Source organism: Ciconia boyciana, chromosome 1 (assembly GCF_034638445.1).
Source record: "Ciconia boyciana chromosome 1, ASM3463844v1, whole genome shotgun sequence".
In the NCBI taxonomy this organism is placed as follows: Eukaryota; Metazoa; Chordata; class Aves; order Ciconiiformes; family Ciconiidae; genus Ciconia; species Ciconia boyciana.
Window position 1 is genome coordinate 196,830,977 of NC_132934.1, and position 19,458 is coordinate 196,850,434.

A 19,458-nucleotide genomic window follows, 5' to 3' on the forward strand; every position below is an offset into this window, starting at 1 on the left:
TCTGCCCTTTGACAGCTCATGCTCCCTGTAAAGTCCAACTCCATGAAATAACTTTTAACCAGTTTCTTCTAATGACATTAGGTCTTGCACAATGCTTGTCCCAGAAAGGCCACGGACTTGTTAATAAAACATTAAAATGCTTTTCTAATCCAGCTCTCCCCAGGAGGTGCTCAACCCTTGTATCACACGGTTAAAAAAGGCGTAGTTAGTCCTGTATAGACATAGACCTTTGGGGCAAGTTTTACCTCAACAAAGTCTGTGTGTGTATAAAGTATAATACACATTCCACAATTGTTCTTCAAATGATGTTATGTTCTCCGTTGCCTTGTGGCATTCAGGCAAACGTAGGTTTGGATTCAGTGACTGCCGCCCAGTCCTGGCTTCTCCATCTTCCCTCTGTCTGCCCATTACTGGGACTGAGGAGAAGTCAGTGCAAACTCTGAGGATCTCAAGAGGAGCCCTGTCACCAAAATCTTCTGGTCTCCTCTTCTTGTCTTTCCCCTTTTGCCAACAACCTAAACCTCAGCTTCAGGAGATGAGTTGGTAGCTTTGCGAGGTAAGGGGACACATAAACTGTATCAGCAGCTCCTGGTACTTGTGAGATTAGTTTATGCACAGATCTGCAGGATCTGTGCTCGATCCTGTCTGCTGGACCTGGTGACAAGGGAGCGTTCCCACATGGGGTTTCAAAGCGCCAGCTGGGCAGCTCTGAGTCAGCAGGCAACCCTTTTCTACCCCCACGTTGTGCTGATCTGCCAGTTATGGCTTTCCTTCACCAAAGGAAGCAAAGATACTAATTTCGTAGTGTGGAAATGACACTGTTGCATCACTAAGGTAATAACTCCCCGCATCACTACAAGTATCTCGTGGAAGTGGAAATGAAACAGTCTTTTAACTATTCCTGTCAGCCAGTTTCATTTTTTTACTAGCTTGGGTTTTTTAAACACTTTTTTATGCTTTACTTTTTACTTATTTTCAAGGAAATGTGTTGTGGAAAAGAGCTATCTTAAAACTGTTGTCTTGAAAATCTCAGTCATGCCTGGAGACCAAAAGAAGAGCCAATTCTAGTGCATTTCAGAGGAAGCTCTTTTACTGCCCCCAGGCCAGCGCAGCTCTCCTTAGTCTTCCTCTGTAAAACATCATCCTTGCTACTTGCAGATGGAGCTGGAGATAGTTCTGACATGGTTCTGGGCAAACATTGCAGCTGCAGATAGCTCTGATGAGGTTCTGGGCAAACATTGCAGTGGGCCGTCTTTCTTTCCACCTGTCTGGTGGACTTGCATTGCTACTGATTTAGCCCAGTTGGACCTCCCTGGGCCCAGAGCTCCAAACTTGCACCCTGAATCCTCTCTCCTGAAAACGCTCTGCTTGCAGTCATGTAAGTGAACCAGGACGTGGGGCTGGGAGTACACCAACCCTACTATTTGGGGCACATGTGGTGTAACCATACGCATTACTCCAGTGCTGCAGGACCTTGACAGTGCTATACATATTCCACACTTCCCAGTACAGGTCCCAAGATACTCCTGTGAACATAATTTCTGTGGTCAGATAACTGTTTGCTTTTGTTCACATTTTGTATCTGATTTGTTCCAAAATAATCAGGACATAGGCATTCGTGCACATCACTGAGTCACCAGCTTCTCTGTGAGCAGCAGCTGCGCGGGCTCACGGCGTGGAGGCCTGGTTTGTATTATGGTGAGGGAAACAGTAAGCCTCTAGGGGCTAGTGTTTGGGGTGGTAAGAGGAAAAGAGCTTTTCACTGTAAGGCTGGTTTTCTTTTCATGGCTCAATATTTTCTTGGGTAGTTTTCCCTTTTTTACATGTTTTGATTTGGTTTTGTGGTTCTTTTGCTGACCTTCTGGTTGTCTTTCCCACTGAAATGCAGTGACCTTGGCCCGATTCCACAGGGAGGAGAAGCAATCAATCCTTTCATGTGGTCTTGTCTCTTTCTAAACACTTACCCTCGCACATTCATGTACTGATGGCTCCAGGAAAGGTGCATATATATCCTCCCGGGTAAAGGGAAGAAGCGATGGCTGAGGACTGGATTTCAGATGCCTGGGAGATGAAGCTGAGAGCACTACGTCACCACCACACCAACCCAGCTATGCCGAAAGTAGGTCATTCCCATATTGATGCAGGTGTGCATGCGTGCGAGTGGGATCCAGCCCGCACACGTGTGCATATAGTGGAAATGCTTACTAGCATTCTTCTGTTGCACTTGTGTTTTTCAGGGACAAAAAATTCTTGTTCCACTCTTTTTTTTCCCATTTAGTGAAATATTGCGGAATACACATATAAAATCAATTGTGTAGCATTTTGAAAGAAAATGTGTATTGTAATAGAGTTTGCTTTTAGTAAGGGAGATGAAATCACTGGCGTTCTGCTGTGTGGACCTGACAGGAAGAGGAGATGTGGGCAGAGCCAAAATCATGTTGGATATGCCAGGGACCAGCGAGGGCTGGCTGCTTCCCGAGTGAGCCAAGCACAGTAAAAAGGCAGGTGGGAGCAGTTGCCGCACCAGCAAGGAGCCAGGATGAGGAGTGGCAAGTCTGGGTCAGGATCAGGTCCAGATACAGTCTCGTGATCCCCCAGCAAGGCTACAGTGATGAGGCAGGTCTGAGGGCAAGCCACGCCAGCAGGTGTGGGTCAGAGTCAAAATGGCAGAGGTACGGGACTGGGTGCGGGTGTGGCTGCTGTGACACAACCATGGTGTAGCACCAGCAGGGACCAGTGGTACGGCCTCAGTTGCAAAGTAGCTCCCAAAGGACAGGAGGGGCAGACCCTCACCTCTAGCTTTCTCCGTAACAGCTACTGCCAGCGAAGGCACTGACCATGTACTCCGCCAGCTAAGCTCCTCAACTCAGCCACCTCAACTCAGCAAATTACATGCTTCCGTTGCTTCTACTTTCTTGCTGTGGTTAGACAGTTGCCTGCTTTGCCTGCCCTCAAAAGTGGACCCAGCTTTGATGTGGGTGGGAAGTTTGCATGAAGAGGTGACACAATCACTGCTCTGAGCTGTCGTACCGTTCTGTGAAGGATGGGCAGCAGTGCTGTGAGGTTGTCCTGCAAGGACTAATTCTTTGCTGCAACTTTTGGCTGTCATTGCCACACACACTGACTGGGTACAGACCCAAGAGTCTATATGACATAAGGTAAAGCTCAGCCTTGCTGAGGGAAAGCACAACCACAGCTGTAGTTTATGTCTCTGCATACACTTACCTATGCATGTGCCTGGTGGGCAGGTATAAGTAGCTGCCCCAGTAAATACCGTAGTACAGAGAAGATGTCTCAGATTTTTCTTCTCACAGTCCTGGAGAATACTAAGGAACTTTACTTTGGTTTACCTGCAGCTTTCAATGTGGTGGGCAAATCCAAATAACAGCACCGGCTAAAGTTATAATAATGACGGTAAATGGGATTTACTTGATAATGTGTTTCTTAAATTCTGTTCCTGCTGTAGGGAGATGGGACCAGAGGATGTCAAAATAATAGTGACTGAAAACACCTCATTGAAAAGAGAGAGGAAAAGAGAGTCAGAGGAAGGCCTTGAGTAGAGTAGACCCAGTCCATCTAGCCTAGGATCTTGCTCCAGGTTACAGTCTCCCAAGTAGCTAGATCAGTATAAAAAGCTCTAATACTCTTCCAGTTGTCACACTTCACTGTGTCTCTCGTTGTGCAGGTGTGCTGTGAGCTGTATCACTGAAATGACCCAGGTTATAAGTGGCCCTCCATAGAAAGCAGGCAAGTTACATCCTGAATTATTTCACCAAATTGTTTTACACGGAGTCCCAGAAACAGTTGTGAGCCCCAGAAATGGTTGTGCTAGTGCAACTGCCAAGGGACAAGGGACTATGGGGATGGAGAGGCTCCCACTGGTGGACAGGGAGCATCGGATCCTTTCCCACTGGCTCTGAAGAAATTGTAATGTTTTCTAGCGATCAACTGAAATATTGCTTTGCTTAAATTTTCAGTCCTGGGAGCACCCAGTCCTCAAAAGAAGTCAGTTGGCAGATGCAGATTCCGCAGAAGACCTGCAGAGGGAGATCCAATCTGCTTTGCTTTGACATCTTTCCTTCTCTCCCAACAGCTGGAGCTTGGGACCATCTCAACGGCAGTGTAGTCTGTTCCTGTGAGGTGTCTACCTCTCTGCTGTGAGTGCAGGGTTCGACAGATAATCATGAAGTCCCTCAGCTGTAACTCCAGCCCATGCAGTCTTCTTCTACGGGCAGGCACCTGCTGTGCAGGTGCTGGTGGCAACCTTTTGTGTAGTGCTCTGAACATTGGAACCAGTGCCACAAGGAGCTATTTTGAGCACCAGTGTAAATACAAAATTGCTTCCATGACTGCAAAGAGTCAAGTCAGGTTGGGAGGGTATCAGCTGCTGGTGTGAGTGGGATTTTCCAGGCTCTTTATTTTTGCCAGATCCACGGGAACTGTCCAAGCGATTCCTCCCAGGAGACTTGGCTAAAACCTTAACTCAGGATGTTCCAAGTGCCCTGCTTCCAACGGGGAGTAGAATCCACAACCTCAGGATGTGTTCCAGCAACTTGACTAAGTCATATCCGGGTTGAGAGGAGTCTCCACCCTACCTAACTCTTGAAGCCAGACAGGCAAGTCATAAAGACTGGCAGAGAGCAGATAAGAGCGAGTGCGCTGGTTAAGTGTTCAGCTATGAAAGGTCCAATGTGCTCAGGGTGGTGTCTGTGTTTGCAGCATGGTATCTGCTGCTCAAGGTGGACCCAGGAACTGAATGCCCTGATTACTCGTCCTTTCAATCAAATTTCTGTTGTTCATTTTCTGTTGTTCCAATGAGTCTTGTTGGCCAGGGAGGGGTAAGGGATACATATTGGAGAGCTGGTGCTTTTGCGGCCTCACAACTTGATGATGTTAGTGTCAGATATATGGGTTGTTCAAGCAAAAGGCTTGGTAGAAGCCATCTTCCTCCAGAGCAGGGTAAAATTCAACAATACAAGGTACTACTGGGCTGCAAGTGAACACTAAGAACAGATGTTGTCTACTGTGAAGGCTGTTTCTCCTCTCTCTTTTGCAGCTTCTGTAGTGCTGGAGATTGAGCAAGATGATCAGCCTTGCAGCAAGAATGTTTGCCTGATATGTTTCAAAGAGGGCTTACTCTCAGCTGATAAATTTGGCTGATTTTCTTTCTAGTGTTTAGTAGTAGTCTTTTTAACAAATGCTAGAAAAAGGAAATTTCCCACATTTCAGAACTGAAGGGAACATAACAACAGTTATGTATCCTTTATTCCAGGGATAAAAATTGTCCTCACATATGCCACCCACAACTTAGCATCAGACCAAGGCCTAAGATTCTGGCCTGAAGAGATCATATTGCTTGCAGGATGGTTATTTGCCTCGGACAGGTCTATGACAAGCTCCTTAGTGTTTGTTTGGCCATAGCACCTAAATCACTCTTCAAAATAAGTTCTCACTCTACTAGGTGTTGCCAGTTAAAAGGTAGTACACAAAAATAAGATCAAATAGGTTCCACGCAGCCCTCTCCTTCGCACACGCACTGTCCCTCTGTCCAGATGCTTCAGCCTATGTGTTTAGAGATGCCTTTCATCCAGTTCCAGGCACAGGCTTCCCACTGTACCTTCATTCTGCTTTATGGGAATGTCTGCTGCCTCTTTCTTCCCCGTATCTCACTACTGGGGTCTTTTCAGTCTTCATGCAAGCACCACATCTCTTCTCTCCCTGGCTTTAGTGTATGAAGAGTGATGAGGGGTTACGAGCAGATCTTCAGGTTTGCCCTCCCTGGTTCTCAGCTCCTTGGGTGGATCAGGAGCTGATGACATCTGTTGGAGAAGGAAGGAGGTATGTCTTGCCAAAGTGCTGTGGTCTTTGGAGGGCCATGACTGAATGCAGCTGTGATGTAGGAGGTGTGAAGAGGGTGGGGAGGAACTGGTGTGGCCATGGCTGCTGAGCTTGTGATGGGGCCTGCATCATCTCAGACTCAGCACGTACTCAGCACTGGGTAGGTCAAAGGCAGGGACATATAGTTCCCTTAGCTCCTTCCACAGGGAGCCGCTGCTCCTAGGGGGTCTGAGCTGTCAGGATGCCCAGTGTCCTCATTCTGGCTGGTCTATCTTCACTAGCCAACTGTTTTCCCAGCTGCTGTCCTCTCTACTGGAGGAGGTGATTTCTTATGAGTCATTCCCTTCGGGAAAGAAACCTCTGGGTTCTTCACCGCATGGTGCGAGCAGATGAGGGGGAAGGTATCCGTAACTATTTTATTTTCAAGGTCTCAGCTGGGAGCAGGAAGATTGGAAAATGCAGGCTTAAATTCTTAGCTTAAGGTGTCCCTTATGAATAGGAGTCGGGCAGAAGCATGCAGGAAATATTCTCACAGACTTTAAACTTGAAAGTTAAACAGTTCTCAAGTTAAAAACAACACCAACTTCTCATCTTTTTTCTTGCACAGGATGATCTGGTGGGACACAGGAGATCTGAGTTCTATTTCTGGCTCTTCTCACCAGCTTCCTATGACCTTGGACTAGCCGCTTAACCTCTCTATGTGCCTCCATTTCCTTCTCTGTAAAATGGGGGTGACCACATTTACCTGCCCCGTGCAGACACTTTTGCGACTTATTTCATAGCATAAAAATATAGGAAGGGCCATACTGGGTAAAACCAAAGACATGGTTCACCCAGTAGCCTTTCTCTGGCTACACAGCAGAAAAGTGGAAACACAGGGCTTCAGTTTTGCTGTCACCGGCTCTCTTCTGGTCTTTCACAAAATAAAACACGTATGGAAAAACATGAGGTAAGTGCATAGGAAGGAGAAATGTATTTCTAGGATGGTCCTGCATGTCACAGGGTCAGTGAAGGCCAGCAGCAGCGCGGGCCGGGCAGGCTCCTGGAGCATCCTCAGCCAGTGCTGCCCCTTCCTGGCTTCCCTGCGCTGAGCGCTCAGTGCTGCTGGCCGGGGACCCGTGCTGGACCGGGTCAGACCCCGCACAGGGCAGGCTGTCCCGCCGCTTGCCCTCCCCAGGGAAGGCGGGGAGAGGAGCCCCGGGCCCCCAGGGCCCGGGCAGCGCTTTGGGGCGCTCCGAGCACCGTGCCCGGCAGCCGGGGAAAGGCTGTGCGGCACCGGCCTGACCTGGCCCCCGGCGACGGGATCGTCGGCAGCCACCGACGGGCGCTGCCGGGGTCTTCTTGCGGAGCGGGAGAGGGGCTCTGCGGGGCGGGGACCCCCAGCGCTCAGCGCCTGGTCCGGGACTCGTAATCCGGTGCGCGCCTTCCCCGGAGGAGCCCGGCGGCGTGCGGGCGGCGAGCCCCGCTCCCCGCCCCGGCAGCGCTGCGGACGCGGCGGCTGGAAACTCCCCAGCGCCGGGCTCCGGCCGGAGGGCACGGCCGGGCTCCGCGGGGGACCGGGGGCGGCCGGGGCCGGGAAACCCGCGGGGGAGCAACGCCGTGCCCGCCGGCGGGCGGGCGGGGGATGCGTCCCGGGGAGGGCGTGCTCCCGGCGGAGGATGTGGGCTGGGGGGGCGGAGGGGTGCGCGGTGAGGGGTGGAGAAGTTATAAATCAGCGGGGCTGGGGCTGGCTGGTAATTGATGTCCGCGGGAGGTGAAGCTGGCAGGGCGGCTGGCTGCGGACACTCCCTTTCCGCGGGCCGGGGCGGGCGGGGAGGGCTCGAGGGCTGCTGGATGCGCATCCTGCGCCGCGCTGCGCCGTTATCTCCGCCGCCGCGGGAGGAGCCCGGGACCCAGGAGAGCCCGTCGGAGCCCAGCCGGCGCCTCTGCCTCCGCCTCGCTGCCGCCGGCAGGGGAAGAGACCTGCGCTCCCGCGGGCAGGACCATGCCCCGCCAGCTGCTCTCAGGGACCGTGCTGCTGGGAGCCGCCCTCCTGCTCGCAGGTAAGGGTCCGCCGGGACCCGCTGCCCCCTCCAGCCCCCGCTCCGCGCCGGGCTCTCCGCGACGTGCCCCCAGCGACGTGCCTCCTCGGCGGCGCCTGCCGTGCCCCTGCCCGGCCCCGCCGCTCCCCGCTGGTCGGCTGGTGCCACCTGCCTCCCCTGCGCCCCTCTCCCCTGGGCAGGGCCGGGGGAAGCGATCCCCGCTTTTCAGAGAGTGGCGGAACGCCGCATTCCGAGCGGTCGTTAGCCTCCGGATCCCCGGCGGTGTGTCCCGGGAGCAGCGCGCCGGGGGTGCCGGCGGTGCGGAGCCGCGGTGCCTCCCCTCCTCCGGGCAAGGCAGCGGTGTCGGCGGGGAGGCGAGTCTTTCCCGGGCACGGGGGACAGCCGTTCCGGGAGATGTCCGAACCGGTGCATCACGGAAAGAAAGCGTGTCTTGGCCGCAGGGCAGGCTTCTTTCCTCCCCGCTTTGTTTCCAAGTGTCAGCCCCTCCCAGTTCTGCCCGTGGAGGAAAAGGTGCCCGTCTCCTTCGCAAAAATCCAGGTCCTGCTGCCTCCCGCCCGGGCAGGTCGGCGGAGCATCGGTCGGGGCTGCCCGCGGGGGGTGGCCGCGCGGGTACCCGGCGTGGGTCTCTCTGGAGAGCGGGATGGAGCTGCTCGCCGGCGCCTGCATCCCGCAATGTTGCGTGTGCCGGGATGAATCAGTGCAAAGATTTGCTTTTCTTAATCGAGTTCAGTTTTACTTTGAGAGAGGAGCCGTCCCCCGCTGGGCCGGAGCGCCGTGGTGGGGAGCGCGTCCCTGCGTCGCCTTGCTGGTCACCTGGGAGCAGGGGTGCGTGGGGGCCGGGCACGGGCCGCTCCCGCGGGGGCTCATCGACCTGTGGGGCTGCCCCGCGGGGCGGACCGGCGGCCCCGCAGCCCTTCCGCGCTCGGGCTCCCCGTGTCCCGCACGGGGCTCCCAGGTGCGCCCCGGAGCGCAGCCGCGGGCAACTTCCGCGCAGCACCGCCGGACCTGGCGCCGGCTGGGAGCGGGAGCAAACCCCGGGCGGGCAAGGAAAAAACCGAGCTCTCCCCGGGGCGGGCGCCGAGGCCAGTGGCCGAGCAGCGCGGCCGTTCTGCGGCTGGCGGTGCGGCCGCCCGGCCCGCCGCGCTCCCCCGCGCAAGTGGCCAAGGGCTCCGGCCGCTCCGCGCCGCCGAGCCCCGGGAGCAGCCCTGGCGCGGCGCTCCCCGGGCGCTGCCCGTGCTGCCGGCCGGCGGCAGCCGCCTCCCGAGGCTGCCCGGGAGGAGAGCTGGCGGTGCCGCTCCGACGAGACGTTTTCCTGCTCGGGAAGTGCTGATTCATCAACTTTGATACAGATACATAGGTATTCTTTTTTTTCCTTTCTTTTCCCCAGGAAAGCGCTAATTTCCCCACATTATTTGTCTCTGCCAAGGAGGATCTTATGCCCAGGATGAAGTAGGCACAGGCAGGGGACACCCACCCTGGGTACAGGAAATGTGGGTTCGAATCCTTGCCAGGCTTCCTTCACAGCTTGAGCTTGAACTTCGGCGTCCCGCTCCTGCATGGGCTCCTGCAGTGACCAGCTATGCTAGGGGACTGGCTTCCTCTTTCCTGTCGCAAAGGTTTTCCATTGTGCAAATCATGGCAAACCCACTGCCCAGGGAGAAGGTGGACTCTGTGAGCCAGGGACTGTAAGACACCGTGGCTCACCTTCCTGTTACAGGGACTGCCAGGGACATGTGGGCCCTAGACCAGTTCCAGTGGGAAAAACTTGGCTTGTTTAGGGGAAAACCTGGTGCTCTGGGTTCCGGGGACGTAAATCCTGGGGTTGGCTCAGGTGCGGTAGGCACTGGAAAGATGCTTCTTTGTAGTTCGGCTGAGTGCCTTTACAACTGTTTTGCTGGAAATTTTTATCCCCCTTAAATGTACAAGAGATTGTGCCCCAAATCAAAATTTAGACTTTTTCAAACTCTTTGATTTTGTTCCATTTTCTTTTTTTTGGAAAGAAAAATCATGCTTGCACAGCTTCGCTTGGACATCCCAGATAGGTAGATCATGCTTTTTCTGGGTCGGTGGTAAAACTCTCCATACTTGCATTTGCATGGAGAGTTTACAACTTCTTGGTGAAGTGGTGGGATGTTTTGCACCATGCATCTCTATGCTTTTCTTCCCATTTCACACTCCTTCACTACCTATTTACCTAAAACTCTTACTCAGGCTGTCCAGCACTTCCCGTTTCAAGTGTTCTTGATGAAACTTGATTCATCACTGCCATATGGTCCACTCTTGTAATTCAGTCTCTGTGGGTGTCTGCTGAGCTTCCATTTACTGATAGGTACTAGAGGAGATTCACAGAAACAGTCAGTGGTTCAGGGGTGTCTAGAGAGAGCTTCATAAGTAAGTGACAGAAAGAGGTCTTTGAGCTTATATATGTGTATTTAATAATTTCAGTTTCCCCAAAGCAACATGCAAGCTACAAGCTGTGAAAGTCCCCATTTGAAAAATAAGTTTAAGGAAATTATGTTTCTTTGACATGTGAGCGTCAGGCACTTCAGCTCTCTTGTATTTCTATGTACATGCATATTTTTACTATAATGGGAAAGAACAATACTTTTGTCTGTGTCTTGCATAGTACTTGCATATGTTTCCTTTATAGCTTGTATATATTTATTCCACAAATTGTATTGCATACATTATGCTAAAGACTGTACACATAATGGTCAACATGAAAATTTTGTTGCCATATTAAGTTCAATCTCTCAATCCTAGACTTTGTATGACAATAATTTTAATCGGTAGCGTTTGGGAACGTGAAGGACTGGGTTTAAACCCTGAAAAGATGAGATTCTGCAGCCTGGATCAAGGACTATGTGGCCACATTACCAGAAACATAAGTTGATAATTTGGCTGTATTTCCAGCTTTCCACACAGAAGCAATACCTCACAATTAGCAGCTAGAAGATAAATAAACTCTATTACAATCTTATCTGTGAACAGTGCTATACGAATCTCAGTTATTCCAGTTGGAACTAGATCATCAAAATCCCCAGCAAATGATGGACTTTTCAATTTCATGGTCAGCTGGAAAAAATGAAGGAAGAAATTCCAGGTCAAATCTAATCAGTGCTGAGGTTAATTTCTTGCAATAACTAACCTGACTTAAGTGCTATTCAGATGGAAGTTCATACGTTAAGGTTTCAGTTTGATTTGAGTACTCAGCTGAAACAGCTGAGCAGGCTCACAGCTACAGCGGTCTAATTTGGGATTAGCACCGGAGATCTTAATGGAGTCCAGAAAAACTGGGTTTCCCACTTCTTCTCAATCTTCATGGAAACTGAGCTCCCTTAAAAATTCCAGACTACATTCACATAAGGCAGAAGAGTTAGACCCTGCTGTATAACACAGGTTTTAAAAAAATGTATATATGGGGTTTAAGTGTCAAACTTCCCAGCATTGTGAAAGAAAATCACTTACATCACTTACTGATGTTTTACCAGACAGGTGTTTTACTCATATGCTCTACACAAAGCTAGATTTCATTCTCTTATAGCTGGTGTAAATCTGGAGTAATTCCTTTGGGCTAGGCTAGCATCTTCTAGCTTTACAGTTCATGCTGGAGGAAATCAGGACTTGGTCTGTGCCCTAGTAAAGATCTTCATATCCAGAAGCACTCGATACATTTAAAACCCTAAAAATTTGCCACTGGGGATATTTGAGGATTTTTTTGGTGGTGTTGGGTTTTTTAACATGTAAACAATAACAAACAAGTTGAGCCTATTTTTTGTCAGATGCTTCAAAGACTAAAACAAGTAGCTCTTCGCATTGTGTGGGTGTATAGGACAAAAGGAAATTGTCCAGATTTTCAGGACAGTTGCTGAGTCCTTACACTTTAATGTGGTTTGGAAACTTCAAGCACAATGTTTATCAACTTGCTCATTTTCATGTCCGACTGAGATTGGGAAAGGAAGAAGCTCAGCAGATGAGGGTTAAGGTTCGGCATTTCAGAAGTCTGTGTCCAATGAGGCTGTGGTGGGGCTTCATCAGCAAAATTGTTCCTTTGAATCCCCCAAAGTTAGGAGTTGGGACTTCCTGCTGCAGCCCCAGAGGGAATGGGAAGTGAGACTGCTGCAAGAGTAGCTTTGCCATGAAGTGTGGGATGCTCAACCACAGTCATCTCTGCTCTTGGAGGCAAGCCTCTCCTATTGGTGTGAGACCTTCAAGAAGCAAACTGCACCCTCCACAGACATGCTTTACCTTTAGATCTCACTTCCCCCCCGGCAGTCCCTTTTTTGCCTCTATCAATATTTGTAAGAATGTTGGAAAACATTTCTGTGTATATTTGAGCATGAATTCCACCCATGGACAGCACCAGGCTTTTCTCTCTTTGCCCCTGTGATGCATCCTTACTACACATGTTCCTGCAACTGAGAAACAGCCGTTCCCAAGCATTCCCAGCTGGGAATGGCCTGACTTCTTAATCCACCACGTGGGAACCGCTCATCCTAAAATTGGCCCAGCGATTGTCAGGCAGGTGCCCACACAGTTTTTTCCTATCAAGATGCAGAAGTTCAGTTTCATTCCCCCACGGTTGGAGGTCAGCACTGCATAAATCCTGGTGGTTAAAAGAAAAAGATCTGCTGCAAGCAGCAGTTTGAAAAGTGAAAATACAGGCATTAGTGCTCTCTCCAAAGCCAAGCGTGGCACAGTATCATGCCTTTTGTGACTGGCAGAATGAATTAATGCTGGAAGTAAGCAAAGCGATAACAGATTGAGAAATACAAGGGTGGGGGGAAAGGGATTTGAAACTATACATTTCAGAGGTACTTTTGTCTGAAAATTAAGTCTTGAGCCATTGAGATGTATGGAGAAACTTGGACTGGGAGTGTGGATGACTATTTCTTCTGTATTAAGTCATGTTTGGTATTTGGGGTTTTTTTTGTGGCACAGTGAGTGGAAATGTGCCAGCCTAAAGATGAAGAGGAGGATGATTTTGCTTGTGACACATCTGTATTATTCAAGACTATTATAGATGCTTGTGAAACAGTTAACTGATGTATTCATCATCTTTCCCAGACTTTTGTTTGGTTTGTGTTAACAGAGAAGCAAAAGGTTCACATTCAAAATCACATTCTGATTTTACTCTCTGTTGTTTTTCCTTCAAATCCCAGTTGATTTTCAGTACCAAAATCAATTTGTCCATATCCACAATGTTAAGTCACCCCTGTAATATATTTAGACAGAGCACAATCCAGTGTGATGGGATTGACACTGATTGCTCTTTGCATGAGTCCAATACTTTTCTAGACAGTGGGGCTACTCTTCCAACATTCACTGATACATGGCACTAAGCACTCCTAAATGCAATCCCTTTTAAGTCATATTCCCTCTTCTGGAGCTACGGCCTTGAAACAAGGTGCCCTTTGCCATTCCAGCAGCTGGAGGATGGGGAGGTGGTTAGAAGGAAGCTGTTTCTAGGACTTCAGTGGGTTGAAGATGCTGTGGCAATGTGATGACATTATTTCCGTGCCCTGCCTGGAAGCGGGGGCTGAGCGGGCAGGGCACGGTGGCCCTTGCAGAGCCAGGGACCCGTGAGCAGATGTCTCTGCTCCTTGCAAGTTCCCTTGGGAAGCCTGTGCTCTGGGAACAGGACCCCCTGCTTAGTGCGTGGGGAGTGGCGAGGGATGAGCGTGAGGGCGTTTCATGAGAGGAATTTCACGATTTCACATAGTTCACTTAAGCGTCCTTCCTGTGGGATTCTTCCCTGCCACGGAATGAAGGAATTCGCCCCTTTTGTTCCCATTGTCATTCCTCTGTGGAAAAACCTCTCATCAGGATCACCATGGACTAATGTTAACAGAAGTGTGAGAGTTGCCATCCTGGATCAGACAAGGGCTCTATTTAGCTCTGTGTCATGTCTCCAGCAGTGTCCAACATATGATCTTCAGGGGAGGTTCAAGGAACCTTGCAGGAAGCAGTTATCTGATAAAATTCTCCAGAGAGGAAATTTTTTTGTAGTATGATCTAAAATCCACTATTATTTACTAAGAAACCGTGGGATTGAGGGTCAAGGAAACTAAAATTAGTGTCTGCCAAAATTTAGGTGTTGTCTATGTTTATGGCAAATGGATATAACAGAGTGGGATTAAATTGCATTATATTGTATAATACAATACAAATATAATATAAATTTTCTTCTTCTGTTGTGCTTTTGGGGTGAAAACCTACCTTTCTTTGTTTCATCCAGTGCTATAATTAACGTTCATCCTAATCTATTTTATAAGTGTTAATGATTATAATTTCCCAATGTAAATTGAGCCATAGGCAAGCTTGCCAGAAGCTTTCCGCATGTGCACCTACCGTAGACTTTGTGGTTTAGATGTCATTTAACTGCAGAATGGGTTCAGCCTCTTGTGCCGTTGCAAAGGAGTCCTCTGTGCAGACTGTTCTGGTTCTCACCTCTCTAGTTTAAATTGTTATGTCGCATTAGTTATTTTCCCTTGTTTTGAACCCAGGGCTTTTTATAGGTTAAAGTAGGGTGGATGGAAAGTCAGTTCCCATCTTTGTCTTTGTTTTTTTTTCTTGGAGCGTTACAGGACAGTTCAGCCGTAATGATGGAGTATCGGAAATAATAACCGGCAGCCTTCAGCAAAGTGGAAATCCTGCAACTTTGCTTTACGTTTTCTTTTATTTCGTTCGTAATTTATTTCTGTGTGCACAGCTTAATGAATAGTACAGCCCCAAATGGATTTGATAAGCCTGTGTTGCTGGCTGAGCTGGTAGGTTACTGGCAGGTAGGCAGTTTGTCTGCTTAGACATCTATAAGAAACAGTCTTCCAATTCAATCCTATTATATTGCTTAATTTGTCCTGCCAGGGAATCTGTAACAAAACTTAAGCATCAAGTTGGTAATAAAGTTAATTTAGTCAAGAAAATTTACCCCCTTAGTCTATATAGGAATTTTAAATTATTTTTGAGTCTGTTTTTAATGTGCATGCTTTGTCTTTGATACTGTATCAATACTTTCCTACTACACTAGTTAATGGGATAAACTTTTCTCAAAAAATATCAGACTGATGATTATGTGCTGGGATCTGTCACGGTGGAATTAGAGCAGAGGCGCAGTGGTTGCTGACACGCGTCAGTAAGTGATAGAGTAGATCTGATGGCTCACAGATGTAATATAGGTAGGGCTACCTACACTCCTGTAAGCACCAGCAGCTTAATCTTGTGCAGAGGTGTGAAACCATACTCCTGGGTGAATGCCAGTGGCCGACCACATGGCATCACTTTTGGATGGGCAGATGATGCAGTCACAGCCACCTCTCATCTGCAATGGCCTGAGCAGGGTCTCCCCAGAGGGCCCAGCACAGGCACGTCGAGGTGGAGGGGTATGTATGTGAGCCACACGGACCTATGCCAAATACGGCTGTGAAGTATCGCTACAGCCTAGCTCTGCTCTGTTCTCTGAGAACAGCCTCAGCAGACCTGTTTTTTTAAGCTGGGCATTCACGCTGTTGGAGAGAAGACCAGACTAAGGTGAACACAACTGTGATATTGCTCTTGCTTTTCTCAGTGCACACCATATATTTGTGCATTTTGCCCACTTGGTGTGGTTTACCAAAGTGATGATCCCATGAGGGTTCATAATGGAGGTGTTAGACTGTACATTTGGATTGCCATTTTCAATTCCATATGCTCAATGGGGAATAAAAAGTTTGTGATTATGGCTGATTTTAATTCTTCTCTGTAATTGCTTTCTCCTTATATAGCTAATGCAATGAGCACCTTTGCCAGGCTAGATGTTGGCAAAGGTGCTCATGTCAGATGCTAAGTTTCTAGACTTATTAAAATTGGATGAATAAAAGACGAAACTAAGATTTTTTTTTTTTCTCCCAGGTTCTCCAAATGTTAAATTTTGACATTTATTTTAAATGGCATTATGTAAAGCGCCTGTGCCCATGCTCAAAATCACCTGGTGACTTTAGGGCATACAGGACAGAGTGTTCTGACAAGTTGGTGAAGCTAGTGCCTTCAAGCAGGTATTGCCTGGGCACAGTGCACTAAACAGCATGGCCTTGGCTGTCTTTGCAGATTTCCAGCTGCCCAGGTATGATGGGAAATGGTAATACTTTCAATTGGTAGTACCTGGAGCCAGATGTATTTCAAATAACCAACTGTGATTTCAGCTTGTTAAATTTCTAGATCTGAATTTTTAAATGAACAACACCCCCCACTCTTTAATAAAATGGTTTTACCACAGGCTTCTGCAAGCACAGCCTTACTTAGCTAGGGCAAATACTGGTAAAATATTTGGTAATTATTGGGGAAATACATATTTGTTTACATTTACAGCTATTGACCATATTGGCATGATAATGTGTACTGCTCGGAAGTGTTAATGAAGTGCTATCAGAATTGTACTCGCTCTGTTTTTAGCTACAGGGTGTTTTGCCTTGCCTCTACAGCATCTAATCTCGTATCAGTGTGTATACACGTCTAGGGACAGCAAAAGCATACAGATAGTAAATAAACTCTTATCACTTGCTCTGAGATCCAGAACTGAGAGGGGAAGGACACACTTGCTCAAATAGTAGACATACACATCTTTCTGTGCCTGTGAAGACCTTTCGTGGGTGGTAGCGTATCCATTTGCCCTGCTGACTGATTTTTAATTCCAGGGCATGGAGTCAGGGTCAAGGCATTTTAGTCTGTCCAAGACTCTTCTGATCTACTGTGATAAACCTTATACTGTTCAGACTCTATTACAATCCTGTATCATACAGTAGCCCAGCTTTCTCATCCATTAACCTATCCATTTTCTTGTCTGACTGTTATGTCCTAATGGTACTTTAAATTCTTAAGTTATAGTTGAGATTAATTAGATTTAAGCATTTAATCCAGAAATCTACTGGGCATGTGTTGCAGAACATGAGACTGGGTAATCAGAATGTCCCTTCTGGACCCAGAAGGGACAAATCAATGAATGGATTATTTTTATGCATCAATGTGTACTTTGTAAGTAAATAGCTTCCAACAGTTTTCTTGATCTTGAAAGCAAACAAGAACACATTTCAGTCACAACAGAGGCATGTGTGAGTGATAGATCTGTTGAGGAGTGGACAGCTTGAACCTTGTCTTCTGCCCTGAGTGTGTTTCTGTTTGCCGGCTATGTACCAGCACACACAGTGCCTCTCTTTGCACAAGAGCAAACAGGAAACAGGGACAAAGCTACCTTAGAGTCCAAGAACCTATGTCTGTTAACCCTTGCAACTCCCCATGGCCTTTAGTTGCCCTGCAAAGTTCTGCTTTGGCAGAAATAGTGGTTACATTTTGCTGCTTCAGATCGTGAGCTTGCTCATCTGGACAATTGTCAATGTCAGCTTGGGACATAGGCATACCTCCATGCTACCTCACAGATAAGCTGTCTTAGTTTCTCTTCTGCAGATGTTAGGTGGGATGTTTGGATTTCCTTCAGAGAAGTGGTATGAAATTAGGTGTATGAAGGACTGTGATGTTTCCTTTAGGATGGGGACCTAGATGGCATCTGAAAGACCTGGAGATACTGCTTTGAACCTCAAGGTAGCTCATGGTTTGGCACTGTAGGTCTTCCCTGGAGCCTGTTTCTAAATACAGACAATGGAGATGGTGCTTTTACCTCTGGGTGCAGGAACCAGACTGCGCTGGCTGCTTTGCCTGTGCCTGAGCACTAGAAACCAAGGCAACATAGATGAAATAGGGGCTATTGCTGCCGAGGAGGGGGAAGAGTAGCTTCTTCCAGTAGCGGTTCTTCCCAGCCACCAGCAGTCACAGAAGTCGAAAACTTCATTATCCAGAGTGGTCCCTCTAGCCCTGTGGCAGGACCAGGCCAGACTTTTGCCCTTCAGGGAGGAAAAAAAATAATTTTTTTTTCCAATCGCTACTCAAATTTTGAGACAATTCTGCCTAGAAGTTTTCTTGTCTTATAAATGCAAGTATTGATGCTGATGAGAATTTGTGTTGATTAAACTAGGAGGACCTATTGGTCAACATTTCTCCTTATGGTCAGATGTAAATAACTTTAAATGGCTCTCAAGAGTTGACCACAAGTTCCTTTTTCTCTCTTTTTAAAACAGAGTGATTTGGAGTAATGATGTAATGGGAATTATTATGGGTAGGTGCAACTGTTTGGCCAAAAAAAAAGTTGTATTTACTCACAGAGTGGCCTGAAGTACCTTTAGAAGAGTTGGTAACACAATAGCTTGCCAAGGAGAGCTCTGAAATAAAGAAAACTACCAATAACACAGATTTCCTTATGAAATGAAGTAAAGCTGTATGCCCCATATGAGGTTAGCTGGTGGCCATGTTCTGGTTAAGATGCTGCAGATCAGAGTCAGCTCATTTTCACTGGAGATGCACCGAAGGTCAACCTACTGGGTATTACCATGCTCCTAAGCATTTCGGCTGGATTCTGCAATTGCTTATTAGTTGCACACGTGTGGGTATTCCCATTCCCTTCAATGGGATGACTCATGAGGAAGTGCTCATAAGCAAGAGTAAAGTCCTGGGCTGCATTTGAACTGAATGACCCGTGTTTTAAGGAGCACAGAGAGGCGAAGACACTAATACCGAATAGAAGTCATATGCGCTCTCTTTCCAGTTCAGGAGTGTCCTCCACAAAATACATCTTTGCTGAATGTGTTTGAATCAGGAGGAAATGATATTTGATGGTAAAAACCACAAAGAGTTGTTTATGTTTAACAAGCTTTAAAACATGTGCAAATCCAACAATGACTGAAACAATTACTTCGTGATGGATAACTTTATTGCCCACAGATGGCACTTTAAACCCAGAAGGTCAGATTCTTTGTATACACTGAAGTTGCAAAGATAAACTGATAGTTCTTCTTAACCTCTCGTGCAGGTGAAAAAAGATTAGTCAAATGTTCAGGATAACTGGAGTGGTTGGAAGACAGTCACACAGCCTCAAATTATAAAGAACATGTTAAAAGTAAAAGGCCACCAAATCTGTTAACTTCAAGGAAATGTCTAATAACTTCTAATATAATAATTTTTTTTAACTAAGCCATAAAGCTAGCTTTTGGGTTTACTTTCTTTGGTCAGAGGTAGCAGAAATTCAGTGTATAAAAGGAAATTTGAAAGTAAAAGCTGGAAAAATCAGAATGGGGATAATAATCCAGAACGTGGTCCCAATTTTAAGCTCAGCAGATCTATCCTTTTAAGAGAAACTGAGGTTTAGCTAAAATCAGTGGAAGGTTGATCATGTGTGCATGGTTACTCAGATGTCTATAGAACTGAACTCACATGTCATATTGGAAAAATATATGCATGTTCATTTATTTTATCTTTTTTTTAATTACTTGTAATCAGTGTCTAGTCCTGTGAGGAGCAGGGAGTTGGACTTGATGATCCTTATGGGTCCCTTCCAACTTGAGATATTCTATGATTCTATGAAATTTTTGTTTACTTCATTCAGGAAGAGCATTGCCTTTTTTGCAAGGCAGAAAATAATTGAAGAAAGTTTATTCTTCTCTTCCTTTGCAAATTACAGATTATACCCTCTGCTTTCTTAAAAAAGTTATTTCTC

At 47.5% G+C, this 19,458-nt stretch overlaps 1 protein-coding gene across 1 annotated transcript in view; it reads left to right on the top strand.

The window, feature by feature from the left end:
- The first annotated feature begins 7,822 nt into the window (after positions 1 to 7,822).
- FLT1 (fms related receptor tyrosine kinase 1) overlaps positions 7,823 to 19,458 on the top strand; it is a 112,950-nt gene continuing 101,314 nt past the window's right edge. The window contains exon 1 of the mRNA XM_072857314.1: positions 7,823 to 9,203. Coding sequence (XP_072713415.1) covers positions 7,823 to 9,203 — 1,381 coding nt within the window. The remainder of the gene's footprint in view (positions 9,204 to 19,458) is intronic.